General features: G+C 43.8%; 1 protein-coding gene across 1 annotated transcript in view; it reads right to left on the bottom strand.

Annotated features, from left to right (window-relative positions):
* Window positions 1–4,634, bottom strand: part of LOC308160571 (glutamate receptor-interacting protein 1-like) — a gene marked incomplete at both ends in the record, with an annotated part of 21,895 nt that extends 17,261 nt beyond the window's left edge. The window contains one exon of the mRNA XM_080534513.1: window positions 3,519–4,634. Coding sequence (XP_080390639.1) covers window positions 3,519–4,634 — 1,116 coding nt within the window. The remainder of the gene's footprint in view (window positions 1–3,518) is intronic.
* Window positions 4,635–12,706: the final 8,072 nt, after the last annotated feature.

Here is a 12,706-nt window from a genome sequence, read left to right as displayed (position 1 = left end):
AACTAATCATCATTTGTATTTTGGGTGAACTATCCCTTAACTCTTTCTGTAGAGAACACAGACATCAACACGTTGTTGCCACATTGTCAGGATCAACCAGAGAACCTGAGGACACAGGTCAGGGTGAGTGTAGAACGTCAACAACACACACACACACACACACACACACACACACACACACACACACACACACACACACACACACACCTGTCCTGATGTGTGTGGGTGGATAAGACAATTAGTGAGTTGACCTCAACTTGACCCCCCCTGCTCCCTGGCGGCCTATCCCGCTGACGTTGCTTCCAACACACACCTGTTGTCAGCCCATGTTGGGTTTACTCCCACAACCAGCGGACGCATTACATAATAACAGTATCTTGTTTGTTTGTTCGTTTCTCTCCTATGTGCAAATTAATTCAACTAAAACTCTGTTCAATAATGTGTATTGAAATCCAAAGACACACACGCTCACGGATCTCTCCGGAATCAAAAACAAGCACGTCGGCTGTGTCTGCGGCATTGTTTTGGTAATTCCTCTTGTGAGGGGAAAGAAAATGGGGGAATGAGGAAAGCATCCAGTCGGAAAACAAAATAGGAAGTGTGTGTCCTCCTGAGAGAGGGAGGAAATCCTGTACACAATGACTAAGCAGAATATCCCCCAAAAGACCAGAAGAATCCCTTTTTTCGAAAAATAAAAGAGGATGCGGGATAACAATCAAGGGGAAGATAAAGGGCAGGCGTCCCTCAAGCGGCCTTTTATTACGTTGCATAATGGGGACTTTCAGAGGATTTGAGGAGGAATTCAGTCAAAGCCATTTTTCCCTCACAAACCTTGAAGTACTTTCTAGTCTGCTCTGGATAGGCATCATGCAGTACGACTTTGTAAGAAGACCTATGAAGTGACGTTTTGCAGCAGTGCTCTCAATCCCAAAACACAACGCAGACTGTTTGTAAAGACGTAGACGCAGACTCTTAACGCTGGCTGACATTTTTCAATATTCACGTATGGACATTACAGTATATGACAGTGCATTACAGTATGGTAAAACCACTGCAACATAATCACCTTACTAGTGAATGATGAATAATAGTTGACATCAGAACTCAAGTTGTTGTGCGATTATTACGTTTTCATTTCATTAGTGCTGCTGTGTACGCCGCCTCCTCCTAACTCATAACAGCGTCTGATCTCCACAACGACACAGAGCGGATAACAGCAACTGGAGATTAAAATTCAATTTCTCCGTAAGCTGACAGGCAGTAAGGGTGACGGGAGTGTGTGTGCGCGTGGGTGTGTGTTTCAGGATTTAGGGCCAGACCTCAAGTGCCACCACACCCAAAATGTGTGATAACGCCAACAGGAGATTAAAATTCAATTTATCCATAAGCGGATAAGCACAATGATGAGAGTGTGTGTGTGTGTGTGTGTTTGGTAATTTAGAACCAGACATCAGATGCCACCGCACCCAAACAGTGTGAGTGGCAGTAAAATGGAGGGGAGGACATTGAGGTCGGAGGTCAAGAGAGTGAGAGGGGAGGGGAGGACCAGCTGTGAATGAGGAAGGGTCAGCAGAAACCATTTTATGGTCTTATTGGACCATTTTATGGTTATTTAATAGACCCCATGTGTGTCACATATGGTACCCAGCTTGAGTAAACAATATTAATGTAGGCCCACTGTTAGCAGGTCCATGTGACAAGCAGCAACTTGCAATATGTTATAGATAAAGTTGCATGACACAGAATGACAGAATGACAGAAACAGATCAGAGAAGACTGCCCACGACCGCACACTCATGTTCAACCTCTCACCATCTACCTGCTACAGTATACCAGGGGAGGCTGGTGGAGGTAGGAAGGGCTCATTGTGATGCAGGGAATGGAGTCAGGAATGGTATTAAACATGTTCCATTCCATGCATTCTATTCCATTCCATGCATTACTATGAGCCCGTCCTCCGATTTCTACCTCCACCAGCCTCCACTACAGCATGCCCACTACTAGCATATGGTTCACATCTGTTGTTGTTTCACAGACATTTTCAGAGGGGGAGATGCTGAGCAGAGGTTTGGGATTGTGTGGCTGTTGGGCAGTGTGGGTTTTTAGGAAAATATGAATTCAATTAGGGCGGTATCCATTTGTACGCACGCGTCACGCACTCGCACACACACGCACACACACACACACACACACGCACACACACACACACACACACACACACACACACACACACACACACACATACACACAGACACACACACAGACACACACACCAGGGTACCCTACATGAGGCATGCAGCTGTGGAGCCGGTGGCTCCATTCACAACCACACTATTGACGTTAATCTACACCAAAGCTAACTTTGAGAGAGTTTGTCAAAGTCAAGCTACTTTAAAAATGAGACATGGGATCGGGCCTTGAAATACAATGCACTCTGAGCACTTTATAGCTGACATGATGGAAATACTTAATCATAGATAACTGTGCACAGTTCAAAATAATCCTAACTGCCTTTGTGAAATAGATATTCCTATGGGGGTTGTGTATGGGTGTATTCACAAAGCTAACAGCTGATAAAAGCAGTAAAGGGAATCCCTTATAGCTAAGCTTCTTACACCATCTAGGGGCCAAGCGCAAGATGTGCTCGAGAGAGAGAGTGTGTGTGTGTGTGTGTGTGTGTGTGTGTGTGTGTGTGTGTGTGTGTGTGTGTGTGTGTGTGTGTGTGTGTGTGTGTGCATGTGCAACAAGTCAAATTTGATGGTGAATTTGCTAAATTACTCACTTTAATTTCTGTGTTGGATCAGCTTAAAAAGTTGTGTAACCTCCTTTATACTTCTATTTCATTCAATGTCATGTGATCCTTGGTAGTGACTTCATCTCTTAATGAAAAACAAACAAAACTTCAAATGCAATGAAAACATTTTATTTATATAAAATATATAAATATATAAATGGAGTAAAAGAATACATGAATTGTGGTGGGGCAGAGACAGGGGGTTGGGGTGTTGGGGGTAAAGGATGGGTGTTGGGGGTAAAGGATAGGTGTTGGGTGGGAAAAATAAACCAAACAAAAGCATCACAGTAGATGCCTGCAACCGTGAGAGGTTTGCACAGTTCACCAGATCGGCCCCGGGGCTGTGATATGAGATATGTGATATGTGATATGAGGTCTGGATACATTCCTCTGTCTTGTCAGTCATGACCTTAGCCTGAAAAAAGGGTGAAGAATAAAATAAAACACCTTTACAAAAAAGCTATAAACACACTGGGTATTTCTGCTATCTTTTTACAACTAGTTGTTATCACCCAAGTTGTTTTTTTTACAGTGAATACTGAGGTCATTGCATTCACATTTTTCAATGTGAATTGAAATGAACAATTCAATGAACAAAAAATCCTGAAACTAACTATTGATCCATATAACAAATAAAGATGAGTAATGAGTTTGAATAAAGATCTACAATGACAATAAACAGTACAACAGTGTAACAGAGAGGGACAGTAGGAGTACTGCTTACAGATTTGTCTTTTCCTCGACCTCTTCGAATGGCACTCCAGAGGCCACAGAAGCATCCACCTCCTCTCTTTCTCCCTTTCGTCTTAGTAGGCTTGACCAGGGTGGTGTCAAAAACTGCAGCAGACTTGAGGTCCTGGTTAGGCTGAAGCAGACTGGCTGCAGGCTGGCTGCACTTGAGGTCCTCACTTGCCTGGAGCAGGCTGGTGTCAACCACGACCACAGGCTTGACAAGGTCCTCACCAGGGTGGACCAGGCTGGTAACAGAACCGCTCTCCTCATGTTTGACCAGGGTGGTGTCAAAAACTGCAGCAGACTTGAGGTCCTGGTTAGGCTGAAGCAGACTGGCTGCAGGCTGGCTGCACTTGAGGTCCTCACTTGCCTGGAGCAGGCTGTTGTCAACCACGACCACAGGCTTGACAAGGTCCTCACCAGGGTGGACCAGGCTGGTAACAGAACCTCTCTCCTCATGTTCCTCTTCCAACTCCAGCAGGAGTTGAAGAGTAGCCGAGTCCATTTTCACCATGGGCTCCCACACCATGCTGTCAAGGCCTGCGTCACCTGAGGCTCCGGGCTGGATTGAGGTGGTCACCTGAGCCACTGAAGCTGGCTTGAGGTGCTCGCCAGAAGGCACACCTCCTCTCTTGAGGCCACAGAAGCATCCACCTCCTCTCTTTCTCCCTTTCGTCTTAGTAGGCTTGACCAGGGTGGTGTCAAAAACTGCAGCAGACTTGAGGTCCTGGTTAGGCTGAAGCAGACTGGCTGCAGGCTGGCTGCACTTGAGGTCCTCACTTGCCTGGAGCAGGCTGGTGTCAACCACGACCACAGGCTTGACAAGGTCCTCACCAGGGTGGACCAGGCTGGTAACAGAACCGCTCTCCTCATGTTTGACAAGGGTGGTGTCAAAAACTGCAGCAGACTTGAGGTCCTGGTTAGGCTGAAGCAGACTGGCTGCAGGCTGGCTGCACTTGAGGTCCTCACTTGCCTGGAGCAGGCTGGTGTCAACCACGACCACAGGCTTGACAAGGTCCTCACCAGGGTGGACCAGGCTGGTAACAGAACCGCTCTCCTCATGTTCCTCTTCCAACTCCAGCAGGAGTTGAAGAGTAGCCGAGTCCATTTTCACAATTTTCACCATTTTTCATGCTCCCACACCATGCTTTCAAGGCCTGCGTCACCTGAGGCTCCGGGCTGGATTGAGGTGGTCACCTGAGCCACTGAAGCTGGCTTGAGGTGGGGAACAGTCATCCATCCAGTATAGGAAGTCCTCACAGACTGCTGGGGCATAGAAATACTTCTTTCCTCCCAGTATTTCAGCATAGCACTGACGGATGTATTCGCTGTCAGGCTCTTTGAGGGAATCATCCTCTTATATGACTCTAAAAAGAAAACCATTGTAAATTAGATTTACAGCAGAAGTACAGCATTTTTTTACTCACAAAAAACCCCAAACATTGGAATTCTTCAGTCATTAAAAACTACACTAGTATTGTCATTTATGACTCTCACAACTTTTTTTTTGACTTGATGTACTTGGTATGTTTAAGTTGAACAGTGAACAGTGATCTTGGCTTCTTTTATACAACAGTTAGTTCCGACCAAGTAATTTGATTGGACAAGAGGCATTTCATGAGTTACGATATACAGTAACAGCACTGGGACTTTTAACTATATGTATCACTCCGCCGCACAGATGTTCTACTAAATGACCTTTAATTAGACGACATGTTTGTGTTCAGGTTACTAGGCAACAGTCCATTTGAAGTTCAGTTGCGGAACTATTTTTTGTTTATTTTTATGATTAAATAGACAAACAAATCATAATCTGTTGTCGCTTATTACTGTTAACTAATAAATCGTGCTGTAGAACTGTTGTATAAAAGCAATATCACACTCGAGGTCGTGCTGTTATACTGAATATCAGCACGGCTGTGATCATCTTCGGTACTCGGCCTGCGGCCTCGTAGGCCTACCTACGACCGAATCACAGCCGTGCTGATATTCAGTATAACACACTCCCTCTCGTGTGACATTGCTTAATTATAGACTTTCACTGATATTCCATTTCGACTCAGACTTATATTTTCAATAAAATATATAATTTTTAGACCTTAATTAAAATAATAATGTCATCATTCTCACCTGAAAAGATGTCGTCCTCCATTATGTCGGCTGCAGGCTGGCTGCACTTGAGGTCCTCACTTGCCTGGAGCAGGCTGGTGTCAACCACGACCACAGGCTTGAGGTCCTCACCAGGGTGGACCATTTTCACCATGGGCTCCCACACCATGCTGTCAAGGCCTGCCTCACCTGAGGCTCCAGGCTGGATTGAGGTGGTGACCTGAGCCACTGAAGCTGGCTTGAGGTGCTCGCCAGAAGGCAGCAGGCTGGTACTAGAACAGAACTTCTTCCCTCCCAGTATTTCAGCATAGCACTGAGCGATGTTATCGCTGTCAGGCTCTTTGAGGGAATTGAGTTGCATCACCCTCTTATATGACTCTAAAAAGAAAACCATTGTAAATTAGATTTACAGCAGAAGTACAGCATTTTTTTACTCACAAAAAAACCCAAACATTGGAATTCTTCAGTCATTAAAAACTACACTAGTATTGTCATTTATGACTCTCACAATTTTTTTTTTACTTGATGTACTTGGTATGTTTAAGTTGATAGGTAATGACAAAAACAGTGAACAGTGATCTTGGCTTCTTTTATACAACAGTTAGTTCCGACCAAGTAATTTGATTGGACAAGAGGTATTTCATGAGTTACGATATACAGTAACAGCACTGGGACTTTTAACTATATGTATCTCTCCGCCGCACAGATGTTCTACTAAATGACCGTTAATTAGACGACATGTTTGTGTTCAGGTTACTAGGCAACAGTCCATTTGAAGTTCAGTTGCGGAACTATTTTTTGTTTATTTTTATGATTAAATAAACAAACAAATCATAATCTGTTGTCGCTTATTACTGTTAACTAATAAATCGCGCTGTAGAACTGTTGTATAAAAGCAATATCACACTCGAAGTCGTGCTGTTATACTGAATATCAGCACGGCTGTGATCATCTTCGGTACTCGGCCTGCGGCCTCATAGGCCTACCTACGACCGAATCACAGCCGTGCTGATATTCAGTATAACACACTCCCTCTCGTGTGACATTGCTTAATTATAGACTTTCACTGATATTCCATTTCGACTCAGACTTATATTTTCAATAAAATATATAATTTTTAGACCTTAATTAAAATAATAATGTCCCAGCACGTGACCACTCGTTGACGATGCACACGTAGTCTTCTTGTCCGCTCAATTTGCCACTTAATTGCACTAATACTTTACAATTTATCGAATAATATATTAGAAACAGCAATGACCACATCACTTGCTATGGGAAGTCGCAAAAGAGAGGTTGAAAACTCTCCAACTAAGAAGAAATGTAAAGATACATCTATCTCTAAAGAAGACCTCGACGCCGCCATTGCTGACGGTATCAGGCTAGCGCTGCAAGAACAGCAATCCATCCTGAACACAGCTATTACTTCGGCCATCAAAGATGCTGTGGATTCCATCCTAACCCCTCAGCTTTGCTCAATCAAAATCGACATCGAAAAGACCAACGAGTTTATCCGAGGTATGAAAACGGATATCGAGCACCAAGCTAAGCTAGCCCAAAAGACCCAGAGCCGCATCGACTCTGTTCAGATGGCTGTGCGCGAGGACAGACATAGCATTGCTGAACTCCGAAAGCAGGTGGAACAACTCACAGAGAAAACAGCTGACATGGAAGATAGGGCTCGGCGAAATAATCTACGTCTGGTAGGCTTACCAGAGTCGTTGGAGGGCTCGGATGCTGCAGGTTACCTCAAAGCCAACCTGGTGAAGTGGATTCCCTCCTTGGCTGGCCGAGTCATCGAGATTGACCGTGCTCACCGCATATATAACGACCGCGAGCAAAACAGCAATCGCCCCCGTACCCTCATCTTCCGTCTACTGAGATGGCAGGACAGGACCACCATCCTAAAGGAAGCTAGGAAGATATATCCAGTGAAGCAAGACAAATCCACCCTCCTGTTCTTCCCAGACTACAGTGCCCCAACTACAACCAAGAGGAAGGGGTTCAACACGGTTATCAAGGATGCGCATGCCATGGGTCTGCAGCCTTTCCTAATCTACCCCGCTATTCTCAAAATGGAGCACGATGGCAATAAGATGTCCTTCGACTGTCCGTCCAGAGCAGAGGACTTCATCCGATCCTTGAAGTCACCACTTCAGCCACACCAATCCGAATCCTACGCCGGTGCTGTGCGGCGCGACCCAACAACGAAGCTGTCTACAGGACCCGTGCGACCCACACCTGCCAGGCGGCCCGGCCGAGAGGACTCTACCGCTGTCAATGATCCGGTGATCGAGGATGGTGACGGGATGGAACTGACCACCTAATCAGCCACGACATTGCCATGGGGACTGCTTTAGATTTCAACGATAGAAATGACTATTTTACTTTATTTTCCCCCAGGATATGCAATTGCTTATGGATGTTTACTTTGACTAACGCTGAGTCTAACGAGGTATGGTTGTTATGTTCCCCTATCTCAAACTATCATTTTTCACCATTATGATGGCCTGCTGATATCCCGTTATTTTCATTATTTAATGCCATGTCTAGGCTACCTTTTTTTGAGGGGATGATATGATTCTTTAAGTTCGATAAAGACTCATTGTTATAACTAGCAGGTGGTGTATTGAGCCGATTTGTGGGCTACAGCGTTGCAATAGACTGAGTCACGTCTCAGAGAATGTTTATGTTTTGGCAAGCCTGTAGGTTACCTTCGCGGTTTGCTAACTTTTTTGTACATTGTATTTTTCTCTTCATTTGTTTTTCTCCCTCCCCCTCCCAACGGACAAGTCGCGTAACGGATTGGACTTTTACTGTACTGATAGAAATACTAAGTAGTCATGACCAGAACTTTCATTTCATTCAGATATTCTGTATTTGCTCATTAGAATCCCATGGCGTCTGACCTAACTTTTATGTGCTGGAATGTGAACGGGCTTAACTCGGCTATAAAGAGAACGCGGATTCTAGAATTCCTCCACCGTAAGAAAGTCTCCATAGCTCTAATACAGGAATCACATCTTAAGGAATGTGACGTTACACGTTTTCAGAACAAACATTTTAAAGTTATTGCGCACTCTTGCGCTCAAAATAAGACCCGGGGTGTGCTCGTCTTGGTTGACAGGAGGTTGCATTTGACTCTTGATCAGATAAGAAATGACAAACAGGGCCGATTTGTTTACATAAAGACGAGAATAAACCAGGTTAAATTGATGCTAGCCTCCATTTATGCCCCTAATGAAGTCGACGCAGAGTTTCTACCAGATATCAGTAACACATTGTTAGAAAACTCTGCAGGCTATCATTTAATAGTAGGTGGTGACTTCAATTCTGTCCTCGATCCCTCAGTAGACAGGTCCTCTCCAGTTAATGTAAGCTCACAATCAACTGCACTTCTAAATTCATTTATAACGGATTTAAACGTTGTTGATGTGTGGAGAATTCAGAATAATAAGGCCAGAAATTATACATTTTATTCTAACAGACATAAATCTTTTTCCAGAATTGATTTCATTTTTGTAAGCCCATCCCTCATTCCCTCCATGTCCCCAATTGATATTCTGCCAATACTGTTGTCTGATCACTCACCTGTGTCATGCAAGATTCAGCTCTCTGCTAATACTGACAAGGCCACTAGGTGGCGGTTTAACACCACTTTGTTGACAAACCCTGACTTTTCGATCTTTCTTAAAGCTGAACTTGAAGTATTTCTTGCTATAAACAGAGCACAGTGTGACAATCCTCAAATTTTGTGGGAAACAACCAAATGTTTTCTCAGGGGCCTTTGTATTTCGTTCTCCTCCACTCTCTCTAAAGCACGTAACAAGCGTTTTAATGAGCTAGAGAAGGAAATAAAAACAGTAGAACATTTACAAAAACTAAATTTTACAGAAGATCAAGCCACACGGCTCGCTTGTCTCAAAGGAGAATATAATGCTATATCTCTCTCAAAGGCTGAATTTATCTTTCATAGAACGAGACAGAGATATTATTTTGATGCTGAAAGGCCCAGCCGCTTATTGGCACTGAGACTGAAGGAGAATGAAAGCAAAGCCTCTATAAATGCTATTAGAGACTCTGCGGGCACTGTTCATACTGCTCCCCAAGCTGTGAATAGTATATTTCAAACATTTTACTCCAACCTGTACCAATCTGACATAGATTATGATACATCTCGCTGCAAGGCGTTCCTTCATGGCCTCAATTTACCTAAGATATCACAGACTGAAAGGGAAGTTCTTGACTGCCCTCTTGACTTAAAGGAGCTACACAATGCCCTTCAATCTCTACAGAAAGGAAAATCGCCGGGCTTAGATGGTCTTCCACCAGAACTGTATTTAGTACTTTGGGAGTTGATAGGTCCTCTTATTATGGACTCCTTTAATGATGCTATATCTAGAGGTGATTTTCACAGAGATCAAAAAGTTGCCCTTATCTCTCTTTTGTTAAAAAAGGGGAGAGACTCGTTGGAGTGCTCTAGCTACAGGCCTATCTCCCTGATCTCGTGTGACCAGAAACTGTATGCTAAGGTTTTGGCTATACGATTGGAGGCTGTAACAGACGCCTTGATCAGTGAAGACCAGACAGGGTTCATGAAGGGACGCCTTGCATCTGACAATATGCGCAGACTGCTTCATATCATCAATTTAACCGATAGCTCTCCCAGCCCCTGTGCAGTATTCTCGCTTGACGCTGAGAAGGCTTTCGATCGGCTTGAATGGAACTACATGTGGGCTGTTTTAGACCATCTTGGCTTTGGGGTTAATTTCATTGCTATGATTAAGACTTTGTATAATGCACCAACCGCTTCTGTTCTCACAGGTAATGTTATTTCCCCTCCAATCCAACTGGAGCGCTCGGCGAGGCAGGGCTGCCCATTGTCACCATTCTTGTTCTGTCTCTCTCTTGAGCCCTTAGCCCAAGCCATCAGACAGAGTACTTGCATTTCCCCCATTTCAATTCTAGATCATAGCCACCACATCTCATTATATGCTGATGACATTCTATTATTTCTAGATAATATTGATACTTCTGCCCCCCATGTGTTAGAAATGTTTGAAGATTTCGGTAGATTGTCAGGCTATAAGATTAACTGGACGAAGTAAATTCTAATGCCCCTTAGTCCTTCAGCAAGAACCTCCTGTCTCCCTAGACATATCCCAGTGAAAGATAAATTTACTTACCTTGGCATCACTATATACCCAACCATACCACGGATAATTAAAGACAACTTTGATGTAACCTTGAACAAAATCAAAACGGACATTCAAAGATGGGATAGCCTCAAAATATCTCTTCAGGGCAGAGCTACGATAATCAAGATGAATGTTTTGCCAAGGATCAACTTCCTGTTTTCCATGTTACCATTACCCCCACCACCCAAATACTTTGATGATATTAATTCGTTGGTCTCAAGGTTCATATGGGCTGGCAAACGCTCGAGAATCCGTCTTACAACTTTGCAACAACCCAAATTGTCGGGTGGGATGGCAATTCCAGATTTTAAGATGTATTATTTAGCTTTCCAGACTCAAGCCTTACGCACCTGGGTGAATCCAAATTCAAAAGTACCTTGGAGGTCAATAGAGGCAGGCCTGGTCAGTCCAGTCAGATTAGAGGACTTACTTTTCTCAGGCACTGGACGTAGGACTCTCAGTCATAGATTTGGTTGCATTATAGATAACGCCCTTAAGGTGTGGAAAGCGTCTGAGAAAATCATGGGAGGTTCCTTGCAATTCTGTTCCTCCACTCCTCTATGGAATAACCAAAACTTAATGTCGGGTAACCGACCATTCAACCAGCAAACATGGAGCTCTCGGGGTGTAAATACTCTCAGAGACCTGTATGACAATGATGGCCTAGTTTCATTCCAGCACCTCCAAACTAAGTTTGTCCTTCCAGCGTCATCATATTTTGTCTATCTACAGCTGAGGTCCTCACTCAAGGCCTATGGAGTGCCTTGGCGCTCCCCACTTCCAACTCACCCCATGATAGCCTGGATTGAACATACCCCAACCTCTCGTGGCTGTGTATCCAGAATATATCGCAATCTAATGGACGCAATTAAAAAACCACTTGCGGTTGAGGCTTTATGGAGCCGAGAGCTTGGTGAATTGGATTTCCACCCAAACTGGGACACAATATGGTCTAATCTCAATTCAACCTCCAAAAATTTAGCTCATCAGTTAATTAATTTTAAAGTCATCCACAGGGCCTATGCTACACCATATAGAAGATACTTAATGAAACTACAACCCAACTACTATTGTCAATTCTGCCCTACCCCGACACCGGGTTCATTTCTCCATATGTTCTGGGAGTGTCCAGTCGTGGCCAACTTTTGGAACCATGTCAATTCTGTAATGTCCAAGTTATTTAAGATTGACTATGTTCCTAATCCATGTTTATGTTTGCTCAATGATGACTCTGATTTCGATTTAAGTATTACACAAAAGAAAATGCTATTTGCTGGTTTCACCTCTGCAAAAAAAACTATTCTTCAACATTGGATAACACCTGATTTCAGTATGAACACTTTTTGGTTTTACTCTTTACAGAGGATTGTGAATCTTGAGTGCACAACGGCCAGATTGAACAAAGCAAGGCCCAGTACAGTTGATGCATGGAAGGCTTATTCATTGAACTTGACTAACTTGACTGCTCTATGATTTGATTTTCCACTTACCCCAATCCGGATTGTGTTGTATTTCTACTATCTGGCTGTGACTTGTCTGCTACACTACCCCTTTTCTTTTTTGTTTTCTTTATATATTTTTTCCCTCCCTTCCTTTCTTGTTCTGTATTGTCGTTGTTATGTGTTGATAAAAGCAATAAAAAATCTTGATCACAAAAAATAAATAAAAAAAATAATAATGTCATCATTCTCACCTGAAAAGAGGTCGTCCTCCATTATGTCGGCTGCAGGCTGGCTGCACTTGAGGTCCTCACTTGCCTGGAGCAAGCTGGTGTCAACCACGACCACATGCTTGAGGTCCTCACCAGGGTGGACCATTTTCACCATGGGCTTCCACACCATGCTGTCAAGGCCTGCCTCACCTGAGGCTCCAG

This window comes from Nansenia antarctica (assembly GCF_963989245.1).
Source record: "Nansenia antarctica genome assembly, chromosome: 6".
NCBI lineage: Eukaryota > Metazoa > Chordata > Actinopteri > Argentiniformes > Microstomatidae > Nansenia > Nansenia antarctica.
This window is presented reverse-complemented; position numbering and strand designations above follow the sequence as displayed.